At 36.0% G+C, this 20,347-nt stretch overlaps 1 protein-coding gene across 1 annotated transcript; it reads left to right on the forward strand.

Annotated features, from left to right (window-relative positions):
- Nucleotides 1-2,827: 2,827 nt before the first annotated feature.
- LOC145805792 (uncharacterized) lies at nt 2,828-19,083 on the forward strand. Its single transcript, XM_082901008.1, has 4 exons — nt 2,828-2,890; nt 18,277-18,562; nt 18,660-18,689; nt 18,779-19,083. The coding sequence occupies exons 1-4, from the start codon at nt 2,828-2,830 to the stop codon at nt 19,081-19,083; spliced, it is 684 nt and encodes a 227-aa protein (XP_082757134.1).
- Nucleotides 19,084-20,347: the final 1,264 nt, after the last annotated feature.

A 20,347-nucleotide genomic window follows, 5' to 3' on the forward strand; every position in this document is an offset into this window, starting at 1 on the left:
GAATCACACAGCTACCATTGTTCAAGGATGAACATAAGTTCCATTTATTCGTTAAAAAACGACGTAGTTTACTTATGGACAACAGAGGGTTAATATTAACTATTAACAATAAACCAAATGTACTACACAATACTATTACTCACAGTGCACTGATAGCGCAACAGCTCCTTCCGGTATGTGACCTATGCACATATATAACCCACAAATTAGTCTAATTCCTTTTTTTAACTCACGTTTGATTCGATAACTTCCAGTAAATTAATAAGCATTTTAAAAACTTCAAATACTAATTTTAACCATCCCAGAGGGTCAAACAGATAAAACGGAGCAGACAGAATTTTACAACATGGGTCGCACGTGCGGCTGTGAGCCCCGCACGTGCGACAAGGGTTCCTGCACGTGCGGCTGTGAGGTCCCGCACATGCATATTTAGCAGAATTCAAAGCTCAAAATGCTCTATTTTCCCGCACGTGCGGCCATGACTCCCGCTCATGCGGCAGTGTTCCCGTACGTACGGCCATGACCCCCGCACATGCGGCGATCTGCTCTGTTTTGCAGTCTGAAATTTCAAGCAACTCTTCACTTGGCAAATTCAATATGAAACACAAAATAAAGAAGATTAATACAATACAATGGTTCAATATTACATTAATATGGACCACAAGTATATAATGTTGCAAGAATCATGAGTCACAAACTCAATTAAGTTACTCATTTTTGATTTCATAAACACAACTTGGTCTTCTTAAACACACAAGCATTATACATCTACCAACATATAATTCTAACATGAAAATTTTAGGCATGAGTCACAATTCCCCCATATAACCCAAATTAGCTCCCAAACAAGCAAATAAAAAGTATAATTTTCCAATTAAACCATGATCACATACAACACTTCAACCATAAACCCTAGCTCACCCAAATGAAAGGGCATGCTTACACAAATTCAAGAAAGGGTTTATTTAAGGTAAAGTTTACATACCTTGAGCTTAAATTTCCATAAACCCTCTTAAATTCCCCAATCTTCCTTGTTGAACTTCCCCTCTTCCTATAAAACTCTCCTCTTCCAATTCTCTCTCTAAGGAGATATTTATGAAGTGAATTCCCAAGTCAAATGTTTAAGGGACAATCATATATATAAAGGTGAATAAGACGAAAATCAATTAGTTTAATCATTCCTAATCATATATATATATATAGGTGAATTCACAGAAAATTACATTAGGAGTTAAAAATCATGCTGACTTCAGATATAAAGTCAATTTCAGATAATTAAGCTTCTGCGGCGTTCAATTTCTGATCGGAACATTATAATCATAACAGATATTTCTTTTGTTAGACAAATATGATTCTCTAATCAGAAAATTCACCCACTTAGCTTGATTTCACATGAAATTTCACAGTAAGCATATAATGGTTCAGAGTAAGGGACTAAAAATATACGAGAAACATATACGAGGGTCGGGTCATTACAATATCACTGTACATGGATGATCCACCCTTGTAAATCAACCTCGAAAAAAAAAAAATGAAAACATGGATAACAAACACAACCTTGCAAATGAAAATGATGTTATGAAATTGTTCAGAGCAGCTCTTCGAAATAGACGGTATTGTGCACTAAGGGTCGACATTGGGTTTGGCCAGTCTGGCCCAACTTGTGAAATTAGTGGCCAAGCATACCTGACAAGCTTTTCTTGGCAGGCCACGCTGGCCTACTGGCTGAAGGCAAGAAACCTTAGGCCCAAACTTTGGGTTGTGGGTTAAGCCCAACTGGCTAAGATTTGTTCGGCGGAAAAAATTTTCTGCCTTTTTCCTTCTTTTTTTTTTTTTTGTTTTTTTGTGGCTTTTGGTATGACAAAAAACAGATGTCAACAAAAATATTTTTCGTGTATCAATGAAAAAAAAAATTTTTTGAGCAGAAAATGTTTTTTACTTTTAAAAAGTAAAAAAAAGTTTTCAGACTAAAATTTTACTAATACCATTATATTACCACCGCTATTGCCACTTCTATCATAGCACCACCACCGCCACCTCACCACTGCCACTACTGCTACTACCACATACATTAGTTCACAACCAAACATAGGAAAATATTTTCTGTGAAAAATATCTTTTGTAGGAAAATGTTTTTCAAATAAACAGAGATTTACTTTTTATTATTATTTCCTCTTGGGCTAGCGGGCTAGGCCGGTAGATTGCCTCTCATGGGCCAATGAATTGCACTATCGAGCATGTTCAGGTTTCAACACCTAGCCCCAGCTCTAGCCTCGCCTGTTTGAGGTACAAGCTTGGGTTAAGTAAAAGTCAGACTGGCCTGGCCGGGCAGGTTGGCCTGGGGGCAACTCATACTGTGCACAACGGAAAAAGGGGTTGCAAAACCAAATGATCTGAAAAATTCTGAGTGTTTTTCTTTTTTGTGTGGTGTTATCAATTCTCACCATTTGCTGTGGAGCACTCCATGGCAATGTCAAGTGCTGATTCTGGAGGCCGATGACGGCGACACGCTTTCCTCAGACCAATTCTTTGGCAGTCTGATGATCCATGGAAGCATAGTCCATGGGGTGTAGGACCTGCCCTTCAAACACCTGAGGACCCTTCACTGGAGGAAATTCTGGAATCTTGGGAACCCCACTAAACCTTCCTACGCAAAGGATCACAAAATCAACTTCATAAGCCTGTTCAAGTTATCATATCACCATGAGAACGTGAGATGAAAATACATAAGATTAATATGTCTTTGAAGAAATGAAATTTTGTATATTACTATTAGGTGGAAAATGGGCATATATATATATATATACTAGATGTTGTGCACACCTACATGGCGTGCTTAAAATTTCCTTATGAGTTGAAATTGACAGTTACAGAAGAATTTGAATTGTGGGTAATTTGGGAATAAAAATTTATGACAAAAAAGTGTCTAACAACATCTCAGGCTTTTGTATTATATAATAGAATAGATATATAATTAAGAATTTTTTGTAAAAAACATTTGAAATGCAATATTAATTTTCATCAATACAAAATGTGAAAAATATCACAAAATTATATCATTATATATTTTTATTTAACGTGCATTATTTTGTCGTGGTGGTTGGGACTGTAATGCCACTATTAATTACTTCATTTATGAGTTTTATAGTTATAGAAATATGTATCCTATCGACATAAAATTTATAACTTGTTATCTTCTTGTCTAAGCTGCAAAAACTTGTATCCATAGAAAAGATGATTGATAGTGGTCCTAAAACACCTTTTGTCCTATCTTACCAAAACAAAAAACACCTTCCACTTTGAGAACGCAACCCATTGTTTTGTCACGCTCATTTATTATAGCTTTATTTTTACAATGATAGGACATAGATAGAGCCCTTCATCATTATTATCAGCACGATAGGTTGCTCAAGCCTTTTTTTTCCTTGGCCCTTACTTCGTTCCAAACAATGTACTGTTGGAAATGGTTATAAAATTCTGGATAAAACTAGAATTTTTTCCTAAGTTCGGTCTATTTTTTAGGTGGGCCCCGAGTGTCGATTTACTCGGGTCAAAGTGGTAACGCGTTCTATGCCGCGTTGTGATTCACGTGGTATATTTGGTTGATCAAAACCATTACCGAGTGAATGGGAAATTGAAGCCAAAGTGTGCTCCATGGAAATGGAGTTTTGGTGGAAATTCCTTAAGGTTGTAAATTGGCTTGTCCCACATTGATTTGGTGGGAAGTTTTGAAAGGGTTTATAAGGCTTAGGGTGAGATACTTGGGGTGTGCCCCAAGGGGTACCCAAGTGTTTTAGAGGGAGAGGTTATGGGCAAAATGGGCTAGACCCATTGGACCCAAAAATCACCACACGCGCGCCGCCGCCGCCGCCCGTCCGGTCGGGCGGGCTGGGCTTGGGCGCGGGTGCGTGGTGTGTGGTTGGGTTGGGCTTCTAATCTTTTTGAGCCAAAAACTTTTGAATTTAATTTTATGGGCTTCTAATCTGTTTGAATGTTCAATTCAAAACCAAGAGCCACCTTCACATCTATAAATAGGACCACCCTCATTTGGATTTTGAAACTCTAATTTTCGTCCTTCATAATTCTGCAAACTTCCTCTTCATTTTGCTGCATTATTTTCTTGTCAGAGAGAGTATAAACACTTAGTGTGTTCGTAAGGCAAACAATTTGTAGTGCTGCTATTGTTTGTAGTAGATCATTTTATCCTGGGAGATAGACGTCCACATTCTGAAAGCACCGTGGAGAGGACGAATCTGTCTTAAGGACACAGTGTCAAACACTGGACTTGATCAAATAATTATTCAAAGAAATTAATCAAGTAAGTTGTTTAATTTATTATTCTGTTTTATTTGTTTATTTAAATCAGATTTTAATTTTGTTTTGGTAACAAAATAAAATCTGTTTTTATTTATTTATTTTTATTTTGAGTTTGTTTTTTGTAATCAAACATATTCTCTCCTTTTCTTTATTTCTTTATATTCTGGTTGTTGTTTTGTACACAACAGAATTTAATCCTTTTAAATACAGTGAAGATTGTCGTACAATCTTAAGACAGATTCCTTTTTGGGTATCTTCATTGTATTTAATTTTCTGTGTTTTCAAATTAATATTCTGGTTGGAAAAACAAATAGTGATTTATGCTATTTGACAGATAGTAGTAATATACTGTCTCTTTTCTTTGACAACTACTAGTAGTACGATACTGGTGTCATTAACAATTCAGAATATTATTTGGTATTACAGAAAATTCATGTGATATTTTATTTTTCAAGTTTTAGTAACAAGGAAAATAAAATTATTTTGTTGTTATAATTATTTTCTGGTTTTAGTAACTAGAAAATTAATTTGTGTTTTAATTTGTTCTGATTTTTGTAATCAGTTTTGTGGTATTTTATTTTCTAGTTTCAGTAACAAGGAAAATAAAATTGCAGTATTTTCTAGTTTTAGTAACAAGAAAAATAAAATGATTTTGTGTTATAATTTATTTTCTGGTTTAAGTAACTAGAAAATTAAGTTGTGGTTTGGTTTTCTGATTTTTGTAATCAGATATTATTTCGGTATTTTATTTTACTAGTTTTAGTAACAAGGAAAATAAAATTATTTTGTATTGTAATTTATTTTCTGGTTTTAGTAACTAGAAAATTAATTTTGTTAATAAATCATGTAACTCTGTGACTCGGTCACAATCTGTTATTTTTGTAAGTAATTTATGGTTTCGTTTGGTAGACCACTTATTTTTGAACCCTTTGTGAAAAGGTGTTAATTATTTTAACTTTATCATAGTTCATCGTGAGTATACATGGAAGAATTTGTTTCTAGAGTAAAATATTAGTTTTACAAACTAATTTTATTTTTATTACAATGTGGATTCATAGTCTTGAATTGTTTCTGCATTTGAGTCGGAAAATATATATATATATATATATATTCAGAAGAACATTTTAATGCATATTAATTTGTTTATTTATGTACAAATCAAACTGATTAAATGAAGGTATGTTTTGTCATTTTGAAGTTTAATGTTTAAATGCGTTGGATTTTATTTATGAGTTGAGAATTCTTTTATTTCATGATGCAAGCAATGGGATCACGCATGATTAATTTATTTTGTTGATTCATTATTTTTAGTTGATGCGTTTGATATGCATGTATGATATCAACTCAAGTTATTTCTTAACAATAATTTCAAGTGATTTGGAATGATAAATTGTTATGTCGACTTTGGACATAAGCAGGTTAATTTGAATATTTCTAATCAATTTTGAATGGGTGTTTAAATACTAGAGAAATTTAAACATGAAGATGTATGTAATTATATCGGTCCGTTTAATTGGGAAGTAATTTAAGAAATCTTTTATGTTGATTATTGAATTATGTGACATGAGATGTCATTAATAATTATTTTACTTGCGTAGTAGAATTTGTTAAACCATGAACCATTTTATTTATATGGGGGTGTATCTCTTGCATTAGTTGAGATAATTTAATTTTCTTCTGTCACAAATATTTTTATGACAGTGTCATTTATTTGTTATTAAGTTGCAAGAATGTATACAATCAAATGGGTTTTTGAATTGTTTGATTCTTAGGCAAAATTTTTTATGAGGATATGATTTTGTCAAAACATTAATTCTGACTTAAGTAGTCATAATTATTTTGAATTTGTTTTAAAAATTCATTGATTTATAATAGAAGTGATAGGGGTGGTGAATATGATGCACCATTAAATGAATTTTGTGCACAACATGGCATTATTCACCAAACTACAGCCCCTTATTCTCCACAGCAAAATGGAATTGCTGAAAGGAAGAATAGAACTCTAAAAGAAATGATGAATGCCATGTTACTAAGTTCAGGCTTACCACAGAACTTGTGGGGGGAAGCAATTTTGTCTGCTAATTATGTTCTTAATAGAATACCCCACAAGAAAACCAAAAGCATTCCTTATGAATTGTGGAAAGGTCGACCACCTTCCTACAAATACTTAAAAGTGTGGGGGTGTTTGGCAAAAGTTGAAGTACCTGTTCCTAAAAAGACTAAAATTGGACCAAAAACAGTAGATTGTGTGTTTATTGGTTATGCTCAGAATAGTAGTGCATATCGGTTTCTGACTTATAAATCAGATATACCTGATATAAATGTGAACACTATTATAGAGTCAAGGAATGCTGTGTTTTTTGAACATGTCTTTCCTTACAAGAAAGGACAGGAATTAAGTTCACAGAAAAGAACTTATGATTGTACACAAAGTCAAGAGACTAATGACAATCAAACACAAGAGACTAGTAATAGTCTTGACCAACAGGATTTAACTAATGATGAACCTAGACGAAGTAAGAGAGCGAGAACATCAAAATCCTTTGGTCCAGATTTTCTGACATACTTGTTAGAAAATGAACCTCAAAGCTTTAAGGCAGCAATGACAGGTCCTGAAGCACCTTTGTGGAAAGAGGCTGTTAATAATGAAATTGAATCAATTATGCAAAATCATACTTGGGAATTGGTGGATCTTCCACCAGGTTCTAAACCTCTTGGATATAAATGGATATTCAAGAGAAAAATGAAAGCAGATGGTTCAATTGACAAGTATAAAGCAAGACTTGTTGTTAAAGGTTACAGACAAAAGGAAGGTCTGGACTATTTTGACACATATTCCCCTGTGACAAGAATAACATCCATTCGCATGCTTATTGCTATAGCAGCGTTGTTTAATTTAGAAATACATCAAATGGATGTTAAGACAGCTTTCTTAAACGGTGATCTAAATGAAGAGATCTATATGGAACAACCCGAAGGGTTTGTAGTATCAGGGCAAGAAAAGAAAGTTTGTCGACTTGTAAAATCCCTTTATGGATTAAAACAAGCACCTAAGCAATGGCATGAAAAATTTGATCATGCAATGCTTACTAATGGGTTTAAGATAAACGAATGTGACAAATGCGTCTATGTAAAAAACACTGACCAAGGATATGTCATAGTTTGTCTTTATGTGGATGACATGCTTATCATTGGAAGCAGTCAAAACATGATCAAATCAACTAAGCAGATGCTTAGTAAAAGATTTGATATGAAAGATATGGGGGTCGCAGATGTTATATTAGGAATGAAAATTACTAAAACATCTGACGAATTTGCATTATCTCAATCTCATTATATTGAGAAAATTCTTGATAAATTTATCAAGGATGATTTGAATTTAGCTAGAACACCTGTAGACATCAGTCTTTATTTATCGAAAAATAAAGGTGATGCAGTATCTCAGTTAAAATACTCCCAAATCATTGGAAGCCTAATGTACCTAATGAATTGTACTCGTCCTGATATAGTTTATGCTATAAGTAAATTGAGTAGGTACACTAGTAATCCTGGAGAAGACCATTGGAAAGCGATCATTCGGGTTCTTAGATATCTAAGATTTACTCGTGATCATGGTTTGAACTTTACTCAATATCCAGCAGTACTCGAAGGTTATTGTGATGCCAATTGGATATCGGATACTAAAGATTCAAAATCCACTAGTGGATATGTCTTTACTCTAGGAGGCGCTGCTGTTTCTTGGAAGTCCACGAAACAAACTTGCATCGCACGATCCACAATGGAATCCGAGTTCATTGCTTTAGACAAAGCAGGTGAAGAAGCAGAATGGCTTCGTCACTTCTTAGAAGACATTCCAATGTGGCCAAAACCTGTGCCAGCTATTTGCATTCATTGTGATAGTCAATCTGCAATAGGCAGGGCACAGAATCATATGTATAATGGTAAGTCACGACATATTCGTCGTCGACATAATACCGTAAGGCAATTGTTGTCAAACGGAATAATCTCAATAGATTATATAAAATCTAAAGAGAATATTGCGGATCCGTTAACAAAAGGTTTGACAAAAGAGCTAGTGTATAGTTCATCAAAGGGGATGGGATTAAAGCCTATTACATAAGAGTCGTCATAATGGTAACCCTACTTATATGACTGGAGATCCCAAGAACTAAGTTCAAAGGGACAACTAAGTTATGTATGGCTCGCCAGAAATCACCAAGGGATTAAAATTCCTACCCATTCCTATGGTGAGAGTGATATCTGCAACATATGTTGTATGCAGGGGTATAAGGATAAGCTTTGCTTTTAATGATTACTTATATCTTGATTAAGGCATAAAATCAAGACGAGTATAAAGAGATACTCACAATAAGAATCACCTATATGAGTGTTGAACTGGGGCCGGTTCTATGAGCATGAAGAGGCTAAATTCTCTAGAAACACTTATGAAAACCAGGTGCGTTCAAGGCCAAAATGAACACAACAGTGAGAACCACGATGTGTTAGAAGATATTTTGTGTGAAATCTGTTGTCTTGGCTTACACAAACGGCTGAACAATTCAAGGCATCGCGTCCATTGGTTAGCCAGTAAGTCCGATAGGTTATCACTAGGGAAGGTTCAAGGCCGAAAACTACCTATCCTGATGCAAGATATTTTCGACTTATACTCTTTCGATAAATCTGCATATTGTTGCATTTCCGTTGTCATCAAATTCCATTCATGTGGGGGATTGTTGGAAATGGTTATAAAATTCTGGATAAAACCAGAATTTTTTCCTAAGTTCGGTCTATTTTTTAGGTGGGCCCCGAGTGTCGATTTACTCGGGTCAAAGTGGTAACGCGTTCTATGCCGCGTTGTGATTCACGTGGTATATTTGGTTGATCAAAACCATTACCGAGTGAATGGGAAATTGAAGCCAAAGTGTGCTCCATGGAAATGGAGTTTTGGTGGAAATTCCTTAAGGTTGTAAATTGGCTTGTCCCACATTGATTTGGTGGGAAGTTTTGAAAGGGTTTATAAGGCTTAGGGTGAGATACTTGGGGTGTGCCCCAAGGGGTACCCAAGTGTTTTAGAGGGAGAGGTTATGGGCAAAATGGGCTAGACCCATTGGACCCAAAAATCACCACACGCGCGCGCGCCGCCGCCGCCGTCCGTCCGGTCGGTCGGGCGGGCTGGGCCTGGGCTTGGGCTTGGGCGCGGGTGCGTGGTGTGTGGTTGGGTTGGGCTTCTAATCTTTTTGAGCCAAAAACTTTTGAATTTAATTTTATTTTTTTATTAAAATAAAATCCAGAATTCAAATTAAATTGGTTTGAATTTTTTGTACATCCAAACAGGGCCCTTCCCGTTTTCAAACAGAAATAAACTGTTTTGGAATTAGTGTACATCCAAACAGAGCCCTTCCCGTTTTCAAACAGAAATAAACTGTTTTGGAATTAATGCACACCCAAACAGGGCCCTTCCCGTTTTACTATCTGTTTGAATTAATTCAAATCTGTTTGAATTCAAAACCCAACAGGTATGATACCTGTTCAATTCAAAACCAAGAGCCACCTTCACATCTATAAATAGGACCACCCTCATTTGGATTTTGAAACTCTAATTTTCGTCCTTCATAATTCTGCAAACTTCCTCTTCATTTTGCTGCATTATTTTCTTGTCAGAGAGAGTATAAACACTTAGTGTGTTCGTAAGGCAAACAATTTGTAGTGCTGCTATTGTTTGTAGTAGATCATTTTATCCTGGGAGATAGACGTCCACATTCTGAAAGCACCGTGGAGAGGACGAATCTGTCTTAAGGACACAGTGTCAAACACTGGACTTGATCAAATAATTATTCAAAGAAATTAATCAAGTAAGTTGTTTAATTTATTATTCTGTTTTATTTGTTTATTTAAATCAGATTTTAATTTTGTTTTGGTAACAAAATAAAATCTGTTTTTATTTATTTATTTTTATTTTGAGTTTGTTTTTTGTAATCAAACATATTCTCTCATTTTCTTTATTTCTTTATATTCTGGTTGTTGTTTTGTACACAACAGAATTTAATCCTTTTAAATACAGTGAAGATTGTCCTACATGTACTACTATCGGCCTATTAGGCGATCATCATACATTTTTATTTCGAACAAAAGTTGTTCAAGAGTATAAATCTCATAATTTTACAATTGAAATTTCAAATTCAGTTTTCTTACTGTGCAAGTTATTGAGAAAAACTTTATTTAGACACTTGCAAATATCTTCAATTTTGAAAAACATATAACCATCCTAGAATATGAAGCAAAGTTAATAATAAGTAACTCCATCACATCCTCCTTAAACTGGTTGTTCAATTTTTGCAAATATTTTTAATTTTTAAAAGATTGATGAAGAATAAGAAGAAAAAAGAAAGAACCAAAATAGAGAAATAAGAAAAGGAGAAAGAATTAAAACAACAATGAAGTTTTGAAATAGGTATGGAAAAAAGGAAGAAGGAATCAAAATAGAGACACTACAGGAAAACATAGCAAAAAACACGGAGTTTTTAGCGACGCCGCGCCCCCCGTCGCAAAAAACAGTTTTTTGCGACGGTAACTTCACCTGTCGCAAATAATAGCCTTTAGCGACGGCACTTACCCGTCGGTAATGAAACTAAGCGGAGGGGTCAGAAATGCGGAAGTATTAGCGACGGTAAATAAAACCGTCGCAAAAAACCTTTTTTTTGAGACGGCATATATCATTTGCGACGGAAATTTGCCGTCGCAAAAAAGGATTAATTCAAACGGCGCCGTTTTGCCTTCTATTTGCGACGGTCTACATCATACCGTCGCAAAAAGTCAAAAAAAAAAAACCCCCCCCTTCTTTTTCCTGTTGCCGCTCAATCCTCCTCCCCAAATCCCTAACTTCACCCCCAAATTTCCCAAACGGGCTACGAGGAAGACAGCGGTGGTGCGACGGCGACAGCTCCGGCGACAAGAGTGGTGCTCCGGCGATGACTCTCTCTCCCTCTGCGTATGCTCTCTCTCTCTCTCTCTCTCTCTCTCTCTGTATATATATATATATAGATGAATGTCTGAAATCTGTCTATATATATATATATGCAATGTATATAAATCTATATATATATATATAAATCTGAAATCTGTCTATATATATATAAATCTGAAATCTGTCTATATATATATATAAATCTGTCTATATATATGTATATAAATCTGTTTATTAATAACATACTTTAATTAATAACATACTTTAATTAATAAATCTGTCTATATATATGTATATAAATCTGAAATCTGTCTATATATATATATATATATAAATCTGTTTATTAATGTAATTGGGTTTGGCCCCCTTGGTGAAAACGAAACAACAAACGGTGAGGATTCATCTTTAACCTCAATACTCTTCACTATCTTTGCCATTGGCTTGCTGTACAACTATTATCAATTAGTGTTTTTAATTTTTTTTAATTATTTTTATGGTTGTTTTCATTTATATCTCTTCAACTATTATCATTTTTTTTTTCTATTTCATCCATAAATTATCAATTTTACCATTCAATCCTTCAAGTTTTTTATTTTTTTATTTTTTCCAAATCATATGCTCTAATTAGAAATAGTTTGTCAAAATCAGTAACAGTAGCAACCTAACATAATGTGAAAAATTTTAATCTTATAATTTAGACAACCACATCATCCGGCCAAACAACTATTTTCTTATTCATATTATATTAGAGCATCTCTATCAAAATAGTTATTTTTATTTTTTAATTAAAACAGTGATTAAATCACTAAATTTCAACTCCATTGAACTAATAACTATCAAGTTAGCTATTTTAGTTTTCGTAGTTTTGGCTCAGTAAATGCAGTTAGTAGTTTTAGCTAGTCAAACATTAAAAATATATTATTTTTGGTATTTTTTAGTTACTTGTGTTGAGTTTACGAACTTAAGAACGAAATAAATTAAACTAATACTTTAATTGTTTAAATCGTCTCAAATTATATTGGTGTTTAAGAAGATTCAATTACAAATAACCATGAGACAAACTCAATTATAAAGTTTTAATAATAATATAAACTCAATTATAAAGTCATGAAGTTTTATCTTTAATTAATGGGGGTGTTTTTAACCACGGAAAGTCAGTGGAGGTCTGAAAAAACTTTACTAACGAAATAAAATTTTGACAATGGGGGTTTGATATCATACACATGTAATGGTTCGATTACAAATTTAAATTGCAAATGTTTAAATAAGTCATAAAAATATTTAAGAGAAAATAAAAAAAAATACAAAAAAAAAAACAGGATTTTAACCCTTATAATAAAATAAATCTTAAATTTTTAATTTAATTAATTTAAACCTTAAATAGGAATTTTAGACATTTCGTTAATTTGCCAAATAGGATGTCGAGTGAATATTTATGTGTAGGTATTATATTTAGAGTTACTTTGGTGAGATATTCTTGTGGATGTGTACAGATGATGGATAAGAGTTGGATTGATTTGCCAAATAGGATGTCGAGTGAATACATTAATGGGATTGATGAATTCCTTGTGTTTGCCTACACCAATAGGGTTGAAGGTTCGATGATCAGTTGTCCGTGTAGGAAGTGTGAGAATCGATACTATTTTGTACGAGATGGTGTACGGGAGCATCTGATTTTGAATGGTTTTTTTAAAAAATACAAACATTGGATTAATCATGGGGAATCTTACATATCTCTGCATAGTAATCGAGAGAATGAAACATTAGCTAATTTAGACATTGGAGATGATATGATTGGAATGATACAAGGGGCTATGGGAAATCCACATGCCGGTACAAGTGTTGAGGGTGATGAACCACAGGGGCCTGATCCCCGTGCATCTGAACCCCAGCTCGGTCCAAATGCAGAGACTGCAAAGTATTTCAAACTTCTTCAAGATTCACAAAGTGAATTGTATCCGGGTTGTCGGAAGTTCACATCTTTGTCATTCATTGTTCGACTTCTATATTTGAAGGTGCTTAATCAGTGGACGGACAAGTCTGTTGACATGTTGCTTGAGTTATTGAATGAGGCGTTTCCGTTGGGTGTGAAACTCCCGGACTCATATTATAAAGCTCAAAAGGTCACAACAGATTTGGGCTTCACGTATGAGACGTGAGATGCATGTCCCAACAGTTGCATGTTGTTTCGAAACGAGGACGCCAATCTTGATAAATGTGTCATATGCAACAGTTCTAGATGGAAATCAAATGGTGATGGTGGTTCAAATGGTCCTAACACAGGTGGCAAACAAGTAGCTGCAAAACAGATGAGGTATTTTCCTTTAAAGTCAAGGTTACAGAGGTTGTTTATGTCATCCAAGACGGCCAAGTTAATGAGATGGCATGCAGAGGAACGAACTGATGATGGTGTCTTCAGGCATCCTGCTGACTCCCTTGCATGGAAAGATTTTGACCGTCGGAATATTGACTTTAGTAATGATTGCCGAAGTGTAAGGCTTGGCTTAGCATCTGATGGTTTTAACCCATTCAGGACGATGAACATAGTTCATAGCACTTGGCCTGTTGTGCTCATTCCATACAACTTGCCGCCATGGATGTGCATGAAGCAACCATTTCTAATTTTATCTGTGCTTATTGACGGCCCGAAAGGACCTGGTGACAAGATTGATGTTTATATGCAACCGTTGATTGAGGAGTTGAAAGAACTATGGAATGAGGGTGTGTCAACATTTGATGCATCAACAAATCAAATGTTTCAAATGCATGCAGCTTTACTGTGGACAATTAGTGATTTTCCTGCATACGCAAACTTGTCAGGATGGAGCACTAAAGGAGAATATGCATGTCCTTGTTGCAATAAGGAAACTACATCGTGTTGGTTGAAGCATAGTAGGAAACAATCATACTTGGGTCATCGCAGATTTTTACCTACTGGCCATAAATTCCGGAAGGATAAAGTATCATTTGATGGTAGTCGGGAAGTCAGACTCAAACCAAAATTGTTGTCTGGAACTGAGATGTTGCTACAATTAGAATCTGAGGGTATTTTAACCCAATACAATAGGGATGACCTTAAGGAGAGGTATAGGAGACAGGTAGAGAAGGAGAAAGCTGGACATCGCACCCATAGTTGGAAGAAAAAGAGTATCTTTTATGAATTGCCATATTGGGAGCACAATCTAATAAGACACAACCTCGATGTGATGCATATAGAGAAGAATGTTTGTGACAATGTGTTGTGGACAATATTAGGGGTTGCAGGAAAATCGAAGGATGGTGTTAATGCTCGGCGTGATTTACAAGATATGAATATTAGAAAACCCCTACATTTGCAGTTAAGAGGGTCGAATAAGGCCTATTTACCACCAGCACAATTCACGATGACCAAGGATGAGAAAGATTTGTTCTTGAAAGTGTTGAAGGAAGTAAGAGTTCCCGACGGGTATTCATCCAATATATCACGTCGTGTGCGCTTACATGATAGAAGCATTGGGGGTCTTAAGAGCCACGATAGTCATATTCTGATGCAACAACTTATTCCATTGGCTATTCGCAGATCGTTACCGAAGAATGTAATTGAACCCTTGATTGAATTGAGCAATTTCTTTAGACAATTGTGTTCGAAAGTGAATCGTGCGACGGATTTGCAATATATTAAAGATCGTATCGCTGTAACACTTTGTCATCTAGAGAAAATATTTCCTCCGAGTTTTTTTGATATAATGGAGCACTTGCCTATACATTTAGCTGATGAAGCGTTATTGGGTGGAGCGATTCAGTTTCGATGGATGTATCCAATTGAGAGGTATCTTCTTACTTTGAAGCAATACGTGCGTAATAGAGCTCGTCCTGAATGATCAATTGCTAAAGGATATCTTATGGAAGAATGCATGAATTTTTGTACACAATATCTCAGTGATGTGGAAACCAAATCTAGTCGACCCGTGAGGAACTATAGTGGTGCTGATAATTTGGGTCATGCTACTGGTGAAAACACAAGCTTTTATTTTGATAATACTTCTTGGGTACAAGCTCATCGGTACATCTTATGCAATACAAGCGCGGTTCAACCATTCATAAAGTAGGTTAAGTCACTCACTCAATATTTTATTATGTTTTATTAAATTTTCAACTAAAATTTTTGTATGGCTAAAATTTCAATCTACACAGCAAACACCTTGAAGTACTTAAGCTCAAAATGCCTCGTGTCGACGATCATCAACTTCGGCGTGAACATTTTGAAACTTTTCACATTTGGTTCAAGGAACATGTATGTATTTAACTCTATAGATTCTAGTTACTTAAGTCGATCTACATTTTAAATTTTACATTTCGTGTTAAATAGGTCCAAACTTTGCGAAGGACTACTGATGTCATACTTTCTGAAGAGATTATTCTATTGGCAAATGGTCCTCATAACCTGGCAAGAAGGTTCAACGGGTATATACTGAATGGGTTTCGGTATCGAGTAAAGGCCATGGATGATCGTCGAGCCACACAAAATTGTGGTGTAGCTTTGAAGGCAGATACCATAAGTTATGCTAGTCGAAAAGACAAGAATCCTCGTCTGGGGTCTGTGTACTATTATGGACAATTGACAGATATTGTTGAGATTCGATATTCCAATGAGAAGAAACATGTGTTGTTTAAGTGTGATTGGATTGACAACATTCACGGAAAGAAAGAAGATGTCTTCAATTTCACGTTGGTGAACTTCAATCATTTGTTGTACCGAGATGATCGAATTACCAATGAACCTTTCATCTTGGCGTCCCAAGCAGAGCAAGTTTGGTATGTTGCAGACCCGTTACAACCAGACTGGCAAGTCGTGGTGAAGATGTCTCAAAGAGGTTTATTTGATATGAGTTCAACTGATCCACAAATCGAGCCATACATGAGCCAACAATTGGAAGAAAATATAATGCTTCGTGATGAAGAAGTTGGTTGGGTGAGGGAAGCCGCAGAAGGGGAAACAGTTGATGTTCAAATAGGCTGATATGTAATCAACATTAGTAATTCAATTAAGGCCAAGGTTGTAATTAATCATCAATTTCTTAATTTACTTTGTCTTTGTAATTGTATTAGTTCAATTCATGTCATATTATAGTTGATGACAAATGTAACGCCCTCAAAATAAACCCATTATATTTATATCATTAACATGCAATATTAAAAGAAAACAATTCATTATCTCACTCATCAGAGTATTTCTAAATGAAAACATTACATGTAATATCAAATTAAATGCCCTATGGGCTTACATCTTTCCAAGCCAACACTTGGACACAAAAATATGAGTTCTAACTCAAATACAAATAAAGCCCTAGGCTTGAATGTTGACATGTACTAACAAATAAAAGCAAACAACTGAAAATAGTCTTCAAAATCCAAGTCCTTCCAAGCTAAGTCCTTGGAGGTAGCTTATCACCTGAACCTGAAAATGATGTTCCCATATAGGGTGAGCCACAGCCCAGTAGAAATATACTAAACCAAATATAAGCAATGAATAAAGCAATAGCATTCAATAGATGGTTAACCAAGATAATCAATTACAACATTATCCAGTCTCATGACACTATTGTCAATGACACGTTCCACTTTCCAACATTATCAATATGGCTCAGAACCTGGCCAAACTTACAACAGTGAATCATATATATCATATTCACATTCTTCCAATGTCAACAAACAAATGAGACTCAAGCTCAAATCAAAACACTTCATACTTCCAGTTTGATACACATTTTAGTGCTGTATCAATAAAAACACTTCAATATAAATAAGCACACATAAAAGTGATGCTAATGGAGTCCATCCCCTATCTCCTCCCAAACAAAATCCGGTTTAGAGGTCCATCCCCTATCTTCCCCTAAACCGTGGAGTACATCCCCTATCTCCTCCCACACAAAACAATGTATGTAAACTCATAACATATAACACACAATCAATACACATAATGTCTGTATTAATTCAGCAGTCAAAATGAATGACTCAACCAATGTGATTTGTTTCAGTTGTCCCTAATCCACATGCATTGTCTACAACAATCACGACTATCCTCCACCGATAGCCCAAAACAGTTATTTCTAGGTTTGGAAATAAATATATCAACAATTCAATAGGCGAGTGATTTAAATTATCCAACTACACCATTTAATCAATGAATTCCTCAATTTCATGAATTTAACCAAATTCCCCAATTCCATTAAATTAATTATACAAATTAATTAATTAATACAACTATGGCTTTTCTCAAAATTAACAAAGTAACCCCAACATATCAATATACCAAAACTTAGAACAAAACCTATAAAATGGAGTAGGAAATCCCTACCTCGAAGAAAACAACCCAAATGGAGAAGACAGAGATGAACACCCAAATACCAATGTGCTCCAAATCGCTAAATGTTCAAATTAAATGAAAGCCCTCGACTCCCTCTATCTTTTTAATAAAGCAACTAGGGTAGAAACACCCTCTAAATAGATCAAACCTAAGAGAGAAGGTGAGTAGGGAGAGAGAGAAGTCAGACCTAGGGTTTGGAAACAAAAAGAAGATAAAAAAGACTGATCAAAACCCGTTGCTGCGTATATAAACTGGACAGGCTCGTTCGAGCGAAGACTTGGTCGCTCGAGCGACCAGAAACAAGAGATCCTCGCTCGAGCAAAGAAAAGCTCGCTCGAGCCAAGAATGCAATGCTACAGGTCCATACTGGACGCAATCTCTCGCTCGAGCGACCAACTCCTCGCTCGAGCGAAGAACCAAAATTCTGGACAGCAACACTTGGTTTCTAAACCCAACCAACCTGAAACAAACCTGCCCACACATCCTATAACTCCAAATAAGAAAATATAAGACAACAACAACAATTATATAATGACAGAATCTACGGAACCTAAGTCCGGATACAATAATCAAATGGGAAAAGACCGGGGTCGCTATAACAAACCATTGTCTATGTTTCTAATGTCAATTAATGTTATATTGCTTGCAGATTATTATGGGAAGGAAGAGGAAGCCTGATCATCCCCGGCGCATGATGTCTGATGTGCTACATAACAGGACATCAGTAGCACCACCATTAGAGGAGGCATCACATCGGCCAGCATCGGAGGGGCCATTAGTGCCACCACCATCTGAGGGGCCATTACCAACGTATCGACCACCATCAGTGGCACCACAGCAGCTACCATGTACTCGGGCTCCACGCCTACCATCGGTGCGTCCACCATCAATGGCACCACAGCAGCTATCATCATCAGCTTATGAGCCATCCGCAGGTATTTAAATTTGCTTTAATTTGCATGAAAATTATTTACACATACATTTATTTATGCTCATTATATATAACTTGTTTATTCTCATTGTATTTTGCAGACCCTTCGACTTCTTCACAGCCCACATCAGGTTTATTTGATATGATTTGTATTCACATTATTTAAATTTGCATTTGGTTGTTACCATTGCATATTGTTTATTATTATTGTATATCGCAGGTCATGTTAGTTCTTCATCAACCTCGACTAGGCGTGGTAGAGGATGTGCCAAGGGCATTAAAGAGTGGGGTACTGGTAAAAAGCTGCACATACAATTTGATGGAAATTACTGCCCAATAGGGGATAACGTGGCCAAGTTAACTAGTCAACTTGGCATTATTGTCCGGAATGGTAACATTGTTCCTCTTACTTTTGTTGACTGGAACAGTGTGCCTGATGATATTGTTGATGCTATCTGGAAGGATGTGAAGGTAAAAGTATATTTTTGTCCACAAATTCGAATTCCAAACTTGTGTTATACTTAGCCTTAAACTTTGTGTTTTATAGGACAATTTGAATATATGTCCAGAGGAGTACAAGCCAATCTGCATGAAAAACTGCAACAGCATATGGAAGGATCACAAGAACGAGCTTAAGGCTAAGTATTTCAAGCCTAGAAGCTCTGATCCTAATCTGAAGGATGATGTTCCTATGAACGTTGTGCCAAGCCAGTGGGAACAACTTGTGGAGTATTGGTGTACTTCCGATGCTGAGGTATACAATTACGTTATATTTATGATATGTAAACATACAAATCATATTTTGTTAAAACCTATCACCTACTTCACCCACTTAAACCTACTCCACTAAACCTAACCCACTACACCACTACCACCTCACCTACTCCACTAAACCTAACCCACTACACCACTACCACCTCCACTTCACCTACTCCTTACCTACTACACACTCACCCTCTTCTATATATAGGAATCATGAATCATTGTAATATATATCACTACCACCTCACCTACTCCTTACCCACTACACCACTACCACCTCACCTACTCCACTAAACCTAACCCACTACACCACTACCACCTCCACTTCACCTACTCCTTACCTACTACACACTCACCCTCTTCTATATATAGGAATCATGAATCATTGTAATATATATCAATATAAATCAATCAATAATACAATTCTCTATTTCTCTTTATACATTAAATTTCTACATGGTATCAGAGCAAGGTTAAGCACTTAGTATTTTTCGTTTCACCGGCGGGCGGCAACCTCGCCTTGGCCGCCCGCCGGACCTCAACCTATTCCGCTTATTTTCTACACATACCTTCCCATCACTGCCTAAATCCTCTCTCTTGAGGCCAATGTGAATTCCTCTTCTTCATAATCTGCACTAACTGTGGCATCTTTTCCTGGGGCAAACTCTGCAACCCAACACTCAATCTATGCTTCTCCTCCATGCTCATTTGCCTCTTGTTAGGATCCTTCGCCTTCGGCTTTGGTTTGGGCTTCGCCACAGCCTTGAGCTTCACTATAGCTTTCAGCTTCACAGCAGCCTTCGGTTTCACAGCAGCTTTTGGCTTCGCAGCTGGCTTGGCCTTTGCCGCTGGCTTGGGCTTCATAGCGGCTTTAGCTTTTGGCGCAGCAGCTTTTGTCTTAGCCGGAGCCTTCTTTTCCTTTTTCGCTTTTACAGCCTTCGGCTTTGCAGCAGCCTTCGGCTTTGCTTCCCTCTAGTGGCTCCCCAGGTTCCACCTGAGCTGCATGATTCATTTATAGCTACAATTG

Source organism: Camellia sinensis, chromosome 13 (genome assembly GCF_055761805.1).
Source record: "Camellia sinensis isolate YWXY chromosome 13, ASM5576180v1, whole genome shotgun sequence".
Lineage (NCBI taxonomy): Eukaryota > Viridiplantae > Streptophyta > Magnoliopsida > Ericales > Theaceae > Camellia > Camellia sinensis.

Coding starts and splice junctions, on each gene's coding strand:
- LOC145805792 (XM_082901008.1), top strand. CDS start 2,828: ATGGCGTGCTTAAAATTTCCTTATGAGTTGAAATTGACAGTTACAGAA. Junction 18,563..18,659: donor AGCTTATGAGCCATCCGCAG/GTATTTAAATTT, acceptor TGTATTTTGCAG/ACCCTTCGACTTCTTCACAG. Junction 18,690..18,778: donor TTCTTCACAGCCCACATCAG/GTTTATTTGATA, acceptor TGTATATCGCAG/GTCATGTTAGTTCTTCATCA.